This window comes from Ylistrum balloti, unplaced genomic scaffold (genome assembly GCF_031769215.1).
Source record: "Ylistrum balloti isolate Yb309-2 unplaced genomic scaffold, AGI_CSIRO_Ybal_v1 Utg370814, whole genome shotgun sequence".
NCBI lineage: Eukaryota > Metazoa > Mollusca > Bivalvia > Pectinida > Pectinidae > Ylistrum > Ylistrum balloti.
In genome coordinates, this window is record NW_026782471.1 from 271,514 (window position 1) to 284,741 (window position 13,228).

Below are 13,228 nucleotides of genomic sequence, written 5' to 3' on the forward strand. Positions count from 1 at the left end.
CACTCTACTACCCCCAGATTCTGTCCCACTCTGCTACCCCCAGATTCTGTCCCACTCTACTACCCCCAGATTCTGTCCCACTCTACTACCCCCAGATTCTGTCCCACTCTACTGCTCCAAGATTTTTTCTTAACATATTCAATAACTCTAAGCTATAAAACTTTTAAATTCTGAAATATAAACAATTTCAATCAGAAATTCCACTCTCAGATTTCAAAATCATAGATGTTTGTTCTTTCATTTAAAATGTTAGTTACTTACTCTGCAGGGTCAAATGGTACAGGGGTGTTCAACATGTGTTCAAGCTCAGACAAAAATGCACTGGCAGTGTCTCTGTCCAGGCTAGCAAAAACAAAAATGGTTGTTAAAAATTGAAAACACTCTAGTAAGATACTAAATGGAGATCTTGTAATCCCAATGATATACCAATTTATATACTGTAAAGTTACATTTTTTGGGTGTAGTTCAATTTTCATGTTTATTTTTAAATACTGTTTTATGGAAACTTGATTTCATTAGTAAATAACTTGATAAATCTACTAAAGAAACTTATTGCAACATTTTGTGAACATATGAATTCATCTATTAACAGTTTCACAAAATCAATGAAATGAAACTCCACAGTAGGTGATGCTTCACACTCCTATGAATTTCACCACCAATAAAGATCCTATAAATAGATATAGTATTGGGAGGTGAATCACTTTTCAACTGAAGGATTTACATCTCACTTTTGGACTGGAAAATATAGCTTGATGAAATTACCAGTCAACGAATAAATAAATTGGAATTTCATCTTTATTTTCAGGTTGTTATTGTTGTATAATATTGTCGACATGAACAGCTCTGTCAACATGTGCAGGGGATACAAGGATAGGGGTTGGGGCGGCTATATTTGCAATAACAAATGATAGGAAAGGACACTCACTGCTTAGTGAATTCCACAAAGGCGTAGTCAGTGTTGACAAAGTCATCCACGCTCGTGTCCTCAGCAGACGTCTGTGCGACAGACTCGCCCTCAGGTTTTGGCATGTCCACATTCTTCTTGTCTGCAATATTCATTTACTTCAGTCAAGAGTTCAGAGCACAGAATTCTAGCTTGCAGAGATACTATCACAATTCTTATATCACATATTTAACCTTTTCCAGTGAATCTGACATGTTATAATTTTGCATATGTCACTGATGTAATATGCACTGAAGCTATTTTCATTGGCTGCACCAGTCAGAAAGTGATCGTGATGTCATATGGTACATAATGAATAGAAAAAAGTGAAAAAAATGGGTGCTTCCTTTTAATTTTGTCCTCCACAAATTAGTAACAGTGAACTTGACCTTGACCCAACAATCCTCTAATGCACCCTGGACCAAGATATTTTAATGCTGTTTAAGTGCATGAAGTTTGATGAGAATCCCTCACATATGAAGTTGCTAGAGCTATGACAAATTTTTGTCGGAGATGTAAGGACCGACTGATGGATGGAAACAAGTCTCCCAGTTTCCACCAGTAAGGTGCTAACAAGCTTTCAATGTGTTTGATTGTGACCCTATAAATTATCCCTCTAAAAAGAAAAATTCTGGTGACAAAAGACTTATGGAGGTGATTCAAATGAACTCTGAATCCAATTTATTTTTACCACACCATAAACCTGCTTACACTAAAATAGACTAACGTGGAATGATCTGGTGTTTTTGTTACCTGATCTAAGTTTTAAAGGAAACCATCACTATCTTATACTAAAAACAGTTACATGGGCTTACTACTGGACAATGAAAAAGCATTAGTTGGAATTTCTACTGAAATGGCAGGTGGGCTTATTTGGGGACATGGCCCTAATTCAAGATGAATTATGAAACCAACCTTCCTTCATCATTGATCCCACAACAGGTATTCCAAGGACTCTCTTGTCCTCATTCGGAACAGCTCCCATTTCTGATTCCATTGCAGACAGAACTCTCTCAGCCTCTTTCTCAGAGATTTCATCGCTATTTTCTTCAGCAGGTTCGTCAGTTTCTGTTAAATCTTGTGGCTTTTCTGCCTCCTTTGTCCCTAATTAATACAAAATAATCCATGGATACAAAGCTAAATTCAGATATTCCAATATATCGACATTACAGATTGTAAATATTTGTTTACACAAATGCAAATGGTAAATATTTGTTTACAACTGAAAAATGCTGTAATAATTGATGATTACAGTGCCTTTTAGTTTCGTGATTGTTTATTTGAGTTTATCGCAGACTAGCCAGGATACCATAATGAACCCAGTTACTTATAAACAAGGACTCAACATTCAATTACATTCATGACTGAACTGATAACTCGGTTCAGACTTCTACCATTAAGGGTTGATCATAGAACATATATAGTCAACATGAACCCTTAAAACTGCACTTAGTCCCTGGGTAGTAAAACGTATAGTTTGATCAAATATTTGAATGTTGTCTCATTATTGTTAAAACTCTAGATGATCAACAAAGCAAATTACAATAAATTTTGATTAATTGTACATGATAAAGTTTTTTTGATGATTTAAAAATTATCTAATTTTTCATAAAGATGCATATGAATTCAAAACTAAAACACATTATCTGATAATAAGCCCATGTCTGATAAAAACACCACCCCTTGTAATAAGCACATCTATGTCAAGATTTTAACAAATGTCATTTCATTGCCCTGTTGTAAACCTGTCTCTATCCCAGAGTTGATCTTTCTGTGTGTTGGCCCCGAAGCTAATAAGCCCACCTCTTGTAATAAGCACATCCATGTCTACTGCTCTTCAGTCAAGATTTTAACAAATGTCGTCACATTGTGCTGTTGTAAGCCTATCTCTATCCCAGAGTCAATGTTTCTTTGTGTTGGACCCGAAGCTAATAAGCCCATGTTTGGCAATAAGCCTACTCCTATTTATAAGAGTTTAGGACAACTCCTACAAAATAACATTTCATTATCCAGTATAAAGCCTGCCAGCTCTTTCCAGTCAAACTTTATGTCTTGGTCTGCTGGGCTTATTCTATATTTGTCCTTTTCTTTTTTTTCCCTCTTACTTTTGCTGTGAGGGCGATGTTAAGGGTGAGGGTGATGTTAAGGGTGAGGGTGAGGGTGAGGGCGATGGTAAGGGTGAGGGTGAGGGCGATGGTAAGGGTGAGGGTGCTTAATATAGGACAATAGTATTGAACATCGGCCGTCATTGTTGAAGGACAATTTAGAAAAGTTCAATGAATCATACAAGCAGCTTGATCGATATTCTGGGACCTTTACAGTAACATACCAATTACAATCACTGAGGTGTAACCATGAATAAATTAAAATGGAATCAGTGGCCATGATAGCGGTCTACATCCTATCTTCATTTTATCAATTCTCTATACAAAAACAGAAAAACTCGTACAATTTTTATCCAGTTTCCGTTAGAGTTCCCTGTTGGAATCATTACGAAATGTGATTGAAGTGATAGGAGATTTAGATCATTTCTTATTCAATAGGGTAATCATGTATTGACACACTCAGATCCAATCCAGTTCTCACAAAATGAAACGTCTACTCTTGATCATTATAATTTCTGATAAAATTGATTCAATCAAAACACAAGTCTTTTTCCTCTCGTGCATCTTTCGAAACCCTCCTCACATAAACACACTGATCTACTTGACTTTTTCACAATTGTTTTCTTTATTGATTTTTTTTTTCAAATTATTTCAATTTTTCCTCCAAAATCCTATCGCACGTTATGACATTATATTTACTCAGTTAACATACAAATTGAATCTTAAATTTCAATTTTCTCTAATTTGACCAAATCATCACTGAAAATTTTCTTAATAGTTTATTCAGCAAATTAGTCTCCACTACATGTATATGTGTTGGCCACTCTTTATCTGTAGAATGCACCTGTATGAGAGGTACGTGTACAAGCTATATGTACGCCATCATTTTATCATCCATACATCGAAGAAGCGTTGTTGAGATGTCACCGTTGTAAGGGTTCATCGCCTTATCAATCATCGCATGCTACAGCTTATACCAGCTAGCTTCGCTATTCAGAGGCTTCTCCGATTATTGAGCTTCAACGTGTCACACATCGAGATAAAGGTAGAATTTGGTGATGTAAAGTACCGCAAGATCCATGATAAATGAGAGCTACTTTTTAGTGCTATGAACGATATTTCAATATTAAGAAAATGTAGCTTTAAAACTGGAAACCTTACGTATTGTGGGATGTAATTGAAAATCTCTAAATTCTAAACAACACCAGGCAAATGAATCTAACCAATCGGTCAATTTAGAGATGACATATACTACATCATACTTTAAGGAAGCCTTCAAAATTTCAAAACAATTTAGTTCTGAAATTGAACTGCTTTATAAGGAACCGGTTGATTCTTTTTTATGAGTTTCAGGTTTCCTTTCTCAATCTAACAGCAGGTTCTGGCAACTTTTCAATATTCCAATTGTACTTGTATCATTTCCTAGCCATTATTAACACAAAACATTCAATCATCCTCCAACCTTACTCCAAACTCAGTTTTCCTGTTTCATTCTAAGTCCACCTCTTCACTTGCAATCTTGTTAAATTTTCTTGTTCAACAATCCTAAATCTGTATACATACCTTAATCTCTCTGTATCATCCTAATCTTTCTGTATATATACCTTAATCTCTGTGTATCATCCTAATCTTTCTGTATATATACCTTAATCTCTGTGTATCATCCTAATCTTTCTGTATATATACCTTAATCTCTCTGTATCATCCTAATCTTTCTGTATATATACCTTAATCTCTGTGTATCATCCTAATCTTTCTGTATATATACCTTAATCTCTGTGTATCATCCTAATCTTTCTGTATATATACCTTAATCTCTCTGTATCATCCTAATCTTTCTGTATATATACCTTAATCTCTGTGTATCATCCTAATCTTTCCTGTATATATACCTTAATCTCTCTGTATCATCCTAATCTTTCCTGTATATATACCTTAATCTCTCTGTAACATCCTAATCTTTCTGTATATATACCTTAATCTCTCTGTATCATCCTAATCTTTCTGTATATATACCTTAATCTCTCTGTATCATACTAATCTCTCTGTATCATCCTAATCTTTCTGTATATATACCTTAATCTCTCTGTATCATACTAATCTCTCTGTATCATCCTAATCTTTCTGTATATATACCTTAATCTCTCTGTATCATACTAATCTCTCTGTATCATCCTAATCTTTCTGTATATATACCTTAATCTCTCTGTATCATACTAATCTCTCTGTAACATCCTAATCTTTCCTGTATATATACCTTAATCTCTCTGTATCATACTAATCTCTCTGTATCATCCTAATCTTTCTGTATATATACCTTAATCTCTCTGTATCATACTAATCTCTCTGTAACATCCTAATCTTTCTGTATACATACCTTAATCTCTCTGTATCATCCTAATCTTTCCTGTATATATATACCTTAATCTCTCTGTATCATCCTAATCTTTCTGTATATATACCTTAATCTCTCTGTATCATCCTAATCTTTCTGTATATATACCTTAATCTCTCTGTATCATCCTAATCTTTCTGTATATATACCTTAATCTCTCTGTATCATCCTAATCTTTCTGTATATATACCTTAATCTCTCTGTATCATCCTAATCTTTCTGTATATATACCTTAATCTCTCTGTAACATCCTAATCTTTCTGTATATATACCTTAATCTCTCTGTATCATCCTAATCTTTCTGTATATATACCTTAATCTCTCTGTATCATCCTAATCTTTCTGTATATATACCTTAATCTCTCTGTATCATCCTAATCTTTCTGTATATATAACTTAATCTCTCTGTATCATCATAATCTTTCTGTATATATACCTTAATCTCTCTGTATCATCCTAATCTTTCCTGTATATATATACCTTAATCTCTCTGTATCATCCTAATCTTTCTGTATATATACCTTAATCTCTCTGTAACATCCTAATCTTTCTGTATATATACCTTAATCTCTCTGTATCATCCTAATCTTTCTGTATATATACCTTAATCTCTCTGTAACATCCTAATCTTTCTGTATATATACCTTAATCTCTCTGTATCATCCTAATCTTTCTGTATATATACCTTAATCTCTCTGTATCATCCTAATCTCTCTGTATATATACCTTAATCTCTCTGTTTCTTCCTTATCTTTCTGTATATATACCTTAATCTCTCTGTATCATCCTAATCTTTCTGTATATATACCTTAATCTCTCTGTATCATCCTAATCTCTCTGTATATATACCTTAATCTCTCTGTATCATCCTAATCTTTCTGTATATATACCTTAATCTCTCTGTATCATCCTAATCTTTCTGTATATATACCTTAATCTCTCTGTATCATCCTAATCTTTCTGTATATATACCTTAATCTCTCTGTATCATCCTAATCTTTCTGTATATATACCTTAATCTCTCTGTATACCTTAATCTCTCTCATCCTAATCTTTCTGTATATATACCTTAATCTCTCTGTATCATCCTAATCTTTCTGTATATATACCTTAATATCTCTGTATCATCCTAATCTTTCTGTATATATACCTTAATCTCTCTGTATCATCCTAATCTTTCTGTATATATACCTTAATCTCTCTGTATCATCCTAATCTTTCTGTATATATACCTTAATCTCTCTGTAACATCCTAATCTTTCTGTATACATACATTAATCTCTGTGTATCATCCTAATCTCTCAGTATCATCCTAATCTTTCTGTATATATACCTTAATCTCTCTGTATCATCCTAATCTCTCAGTATCATCCTAATCTTTCCTGTATATATACATACTCTTAATCTCTCTGTATCATCCTAATCTTTCTGTATATATACCTTAATCTCTCTGTATCATCCTAATCTTTCTGTATATATACCTTAATCTCTCTGTATCATCCTAATCTTTCTGTATATATACCTTAATCTCTCTGTAACATCCTAATCTTTCTGTATACATACCTTAATCTCTCTGTATCATCCTAATCTTTCTGTATACATACCCTAATCTCTCTGTATCATCCTAATCTCTCAGTATCATCCTAATCTTTCCTGTATACATACCTTAATCTCTCTGTATAATCCTAATCTCTCTGTATCATCCTAATCTTTCTGTATATATACCTTAATCTCTCTGTATCATCCTAATCTTTCTGTATATATACCTTAATCTCTCTGTATCATCCTAATCTCTCAGTATCATCCTAATCTTTCCTGTATACATACCTTAATCTCTCTGTATCATCCTAATCTTTCTGTATATATACCTTAATCTCTCTGTATCATCCTAATCTTTCTGTATATATACCTTAATCTCTCTGTATCATCCTAATCTTTCTGTATACATACCCTAATCTCTCTGTATCATCCTAATCTTTCTGTATATATACCTTAATCTCTCTGTATCATCCTAATCTTTCTGTATATATACCTTAATCTCTCTGTATCATCCTAATCTTTCTGTATACATACCCTACTCTCTCTGTATCATCCTAATCTTTCTGTATATATACCTTAATCTCTGTGTATCATCCTAATCTTTCTGTATATATACCTTAATCTCTCTGTATCATCCTAATCTTTCTGTATATATACCTTAATCTCTGTGTATCATCCTAATCTTTCTGTATATATACCTTAATCTCTCTGTATCATCCTAATCTTTCTGTATATATACCTTAATCTCTCAGTATCATCCTAATCTTTCTGTATATATACCTTAATCTCTCAGTATCATCCTAATCTTTCTGTATATATACCTTAATCTCTCAGTATCATCCTAATCTCTCTGTATCATCCTAATCTTTCTGTATATATACCTTAATCTCTCTGTATCATCCTAATCTTTCTGTATATATACCTTAATCTCTCTGTATCATCCTAATCTTTCTGTATACATACCCTAATCTCTCTGTATCATCCTAATCTTTCTGTATATATACCTTAATCTCTCTGTATCATCCTAATCTTTCTATATACATACCCTAATCTCTCTGTATCATCCTAATCTTTCCTGTATATATACCTTAATCTCTCTGTATCATCCTAATCTTTCTGTATATATACCTTAATCTCTCTGTATCATCCTAATCTTTCTGTATACATACCCTAATCTCTCTGTATCATCCTAATCTTTCTGTATATATACCTTAATCTCTCTGTATCATCCTAATCTTTCTGTATACATACCCTAATCTCTCTGTATCATCCTAATCTTTCTGTATATATACCTTAATCTCTCTGTATCATCCTAATCTTTCTGTATATATACCTTAATCTCTCTGTATCATCCTAATCTTTCTGTATACATACCCTAATCTCTGTATCATCCTAATCTTTCCTGTATATATACCTTAATCTCTCTGTATCATCCTAATCTTTCTGTATATATACCTTAATCTCTCTGTATCATCCTAATCTTTCTGTATACATACCCTAATCTCTCTGTATCATCCTAATCTTTCTGTATATATACCTTAATCTCTCTGTATCATCCTAATCTTTCTGTATACATACCCTAATCTCTCTGTATCATCCTAATCTTTCTGTATATATACCTTAATCTCTGTGTATCATCCTAATCTTTCTGTATATATACCTTAATCTCTCTGTATCATCCTAATCTTTCTGTATATATACCTTATCATCTCTCTGATCTCTCTGTATCATCCTAATCTTTCTGTATACATACCCTAATCTCTCTGTATCATCCTAATCTTTCTGTATATATACCTTAATCTCTCTGTATCATCCTAATCTTTCTGTATATATACCTTAATCTCTGTGTATCATCCTAATCTTTCTGTATACATACCTTAATCTCTCTGTATCATCCTAATCTTTCTGTATATATACCTTAATCTCTCAGTATCATCCTAATCTCTCTGTATCATCCTAATCTTTCTGTATATATACCTTAATCTCTCTGTATCATCCTAATCTTTCTGTATATATACCTTAATCTCTCTGTATCATCCTAATCTCTCTGTATCATCCTAATCTTTCTGTATATATACCTTAATCTCTCAGTATCATCCTAATCTTTCTGTATATATACCTTAATCTCTCTGTATCATCCTAATCTTTCTGTATACATACCTTAATCTCTCTGTATCATCCTAATCTCTCAGTATCATCCTAATCTTTCTGTATATATACCTTAATCTCTCAGTATCATCCTAATCTTTCTGTATATATACCTTAATCTCTCAGTATCATCCTAATCTTTCTGTATATATACCTTAATCTCTGTGTATCATCCTAATCTTTCTGTATATATACCCTAATCTCTCTGTATCATCCTAATCTTTCTGTATATATACCTTAATCTCTCAGTATCATCCTAATCTATCTGTATATATACCTTAATCTATAAGTATCATCCTAATCTTTCTGTATATATACCTTAATCTCTCTGTATCATCCTAATCTTTCTGTATACATACCTTAATCTCTCTGTATCATCCTAATCTTTCTGTATATATACCTTAATCTCTCTGTATCATCCTAATCTTTCTGTATACATACCTTAATCTCTCTGTATCATCCTAATCTTTCTGTATACATACCTTAATCTCTCTGTATCATCCTAATCTTTCTGTATACATACCTTAATCTCTCAGTATCATCCTAATCTCTCTGTATCATCCTAATCTTTCTGTATATATACCTTAATCTCTGTGTATCATCCTAATCTTTCTGTATACATACCTTAATCTCTCAGTATCATCCTAATCTCTCTGTATCATCCTAATCTTTCTGTATATATACCTTAATCTCTGTGTATCATCCTAATCTTTCTGTATATATACCTTAATCTCTCAGTATCATCCTAATCTCTCTGTATCATCCTAATCTTTCTGTATATATACCTTAATCTCTGTGTATCATCCTAATCTTTCTGTATATATACCTTAATCTCTCTGTATCATCCTAATCTTTCTGTATATATACCTTAATCTCTCAGTATCATCCTAATCTTTCTGTATATATACCTTAATCTCTCTGTAACATCCTAATCTTTCTGTATATATACCTTAATCTCTCAGTATCATCCTAATCTCTCTGTATATATACCTTAATCTCTCTGTATCATCCTAATCTTTCTGTATATATACCTTAATCTCTCAGTATCATCCTAATCTCTCTGTATCATCCTAATCTTTCTGTATATATACCTTAATCTCTGTGTATCATCCTAATCTTTCTGTATATATACCTTAATCTCTCTGTATCATCCTAATCTTTCTGTATATATACCTTAATCTCTCAGTATCATCCTAATCTTTCTGTATATATACCTTAATCTCTCTGTAACATCCTAATCTTTCTGTATATATACCTTAATCTCTGTGTATCATCCTAATCTTTCTGTATATATACCTTAATCTCTGTGTATCATCCTAATCTTTCTGTATATATACCTTAATCTCTCTGTATCTTTCATCCTAATCTCTCTGTATCATCCTAATCTTTCTGTATATATACCTTAATCTCTCTGTATCATCCTAATCTTTCTGTATATATACCTTAATCTCTCTGTATCATCCTAATCTTTCTGTATATATACCTTAATCTCTCTGTATCATCCTAATCTTTCTGTATATATACCTTAATCTCTCTGTATCATCCTAATCTTTCTGTATATATCTTAATATCTCTGTATCATCCTAATCTTTCTGTATACATACCTTAATCTCTCTGTATCATCCTAATCTTTCTGTATATATACCATAATCTCTCTGTATCATCCTAATCTTTCTGTATATATACCTTAATATCTCTGTATCATCCTAATCTTTCTGTATATATACCTTAATCTCTGTGTATCATCCTAATCTTTCTGTATATATACCTTAATCTCTCTGTAACATCCTAATCTTTCTGTATATATACCTTAATCTCTCTGTATCATCCTAATCTTTCTGTATATATACCTTAATCTCTGTGTATCATCCTAATCTTTCTGTATATATACCTTAATCTCTCTGTAACATCCTAATCTTTCTGTATATATACCTTAATCTCTCTGTATCATCCTAATCTTTCTGTATATATACCTTAATCTCTCTGTATCATCTAATCTCTGTATCATCCTAATCTTTCTGTATATATACCTTAATCTCTCTGTATCATCCTAATCTTTCTGTATATATACCTTAATCTCTCAGTATCATCCTAATCTCTCTGTATCATCCTAATCTTTCTGTATATATACCTTAATCTCTGTGTATCATCCTAATCTTTCTGTATATATACCTTAATCTCTCTGTATCATCCTAATCTTTCTGTATATATACCTTAATCTCTGTGTATCATCCTAATCTTTCTGTATATATACCTTAATCTCTCTGTATCATCCTAATCTTTCTGTATATATACCTTAATCTCTCTGTATCATCCTAATCTTTCTGTATACATACCTTAATCTCTCTGTATCATCCTAATCTTTCTGTATATATACCTTAATCTCTCTGTATCATCCTAATCTTTCTGTATACATACCTAAATCTCTCTGTATCATCCTAATCTTTCTGTATATATACCTTAATCTCTCTGTATCATCCTAGTCTGTCTGTATATATACCTTAATCTCTCAGTATCAGCCTAATCTCTCTGTATCATCCTAATCTTTCTGTATATATACCTTAATCTCTGTGTATCATCCTAATCTTTCTGTATATATACCTTAATCTCTCAGTATCATCCTAATCTTTCTGTATATATACCTTAATCTCTCAGTATCATCCTAATCTTTCTGTATATATACCTTAATCTCTCAGTATCATCCTAATCTTTCTGTATATATACCTTAATCTCTCAGTATCATCCTAATCTTTCTGTATATATACCTTAATCTCTCAGTATCATCCTAATCTTTCTGTATATATACCTTAATCTCTCTGTAACATCCTAATCTTTCTGTATATATACCTTAATCTCTCTGTAACATCCTAATCTTTCTGTATATATACCTTAATCTCTCTGTATCATCCTAATCTTTCTGTATATATACCTTAATCTCTCTGTAACATCCTAATCTTTCTGTATATATACCTTAATCTCTCTGTATCATCCTAATCTTTCTGTATATATACCTTAATCTCTCTGTATCATCCTAATCTTTCTGTATATATACCTTAATCTCTCTGTATCATCCTAATCTTTCTGTATATATACCTTAATCTCTCTGTATCATCCTAATCTTTCTGTATATATACCTTAATCTCTCAGTATCATCCTAATCTTTCTGTATATATACCTTAATCTCTCTGTATCATCCTAATCTTTCTGTATATATACCTTAATCTCTCAGTATCATCCTAATCTCTCTGTATCATCCTAATCTTTCTGTATACATACCTTAATCTCTCTGTATCATCCTAATCTTTCTGTATATATACCTTAATCTCTGTGTATCATCCTAATCTTTCTGTATATATACCTTAATCTCTCTGTATCATCCTAATCTCTCTGTATCATCCTAATCTTTCTGTATATATACCTTAATCTCTCTGTATCATCCTAATCTTTCTGTATATATACCTTAATCTCTCTGTATCATCCTAATCTTTCTGTATACATACCTTAATCTCTCTGTATCATCCTAATCTTTCTGTATATATACCTTAATCTCTCTGTAACATCCTAATCTCTCTGTATCATCCTAATCTCTCTGTATATATACCTTAATCTCTGTGTATCATCCTAATCTTTCTGTATATATACCTTAATCTCTCTGTATCATCCTAATCTTTCTGTATATATACCTTAATCTCTCTGTATCATCCTAATCTCTCTGTATCATCCTAATCTCTCTGTATATATACCTTAATCTCTGTGTATCATCCTAATCTTTCTGTATATATACCTTAATCTCTCTGTATCATCCTAATCTTTCTGTATATATACCTTAATCTCTCAGTATCATCCTAATCTTTCTGTATATATACCTTAATCTCTCAGTATCATCCTAATCTTTCTGTATATATACCTTAATCTCTCTGTATCATCCTAATCTCTCTGTAACATCCTAATCTCTCTGTATATATACCTTAATCTCTCAGTATCATCCTAATCTTTCTGTATATATACCTTAATCTCTCTGTATCATCCTAATTTTTCTGTATACATACCTTAATCTCTCTGTATCATCCTAATCTTTCTGTATATATACCTTAA

The 13,228-nt window shown here is 32.1% G+C and overlaps 1 protein-coding gene across 1 annotated transcript in view; it reads right to left on the reverse strand.

The window, feature by feature from the left end:
* LOC132558713 (receptor-type tyrosine-protein phosphatase N2-like) overlaps positions 1-13,228 on the reverse strand; it is a 252,916-nt gene that overhangs the window by 143,652 nt on the left and 96,036 nt on the right. Inside the window, exons 6-8 of the mRNA XM_060223309.1 lie at positions 1,862-2,050; positions 929-1,049; positions 262-342 (exon numbers count right to left, since the gene is read on the reverse strand). Coding sequence (XP_060079292.1) covers positions 262-342; positions 929-1,049; positions 1,862-2,050 — 391 coding nt within the window. The remainder of the gene's footprint in view (positions 1-261; positions 343-928; positions 1,050-1,861; positions 2,051-13,228) is intronic.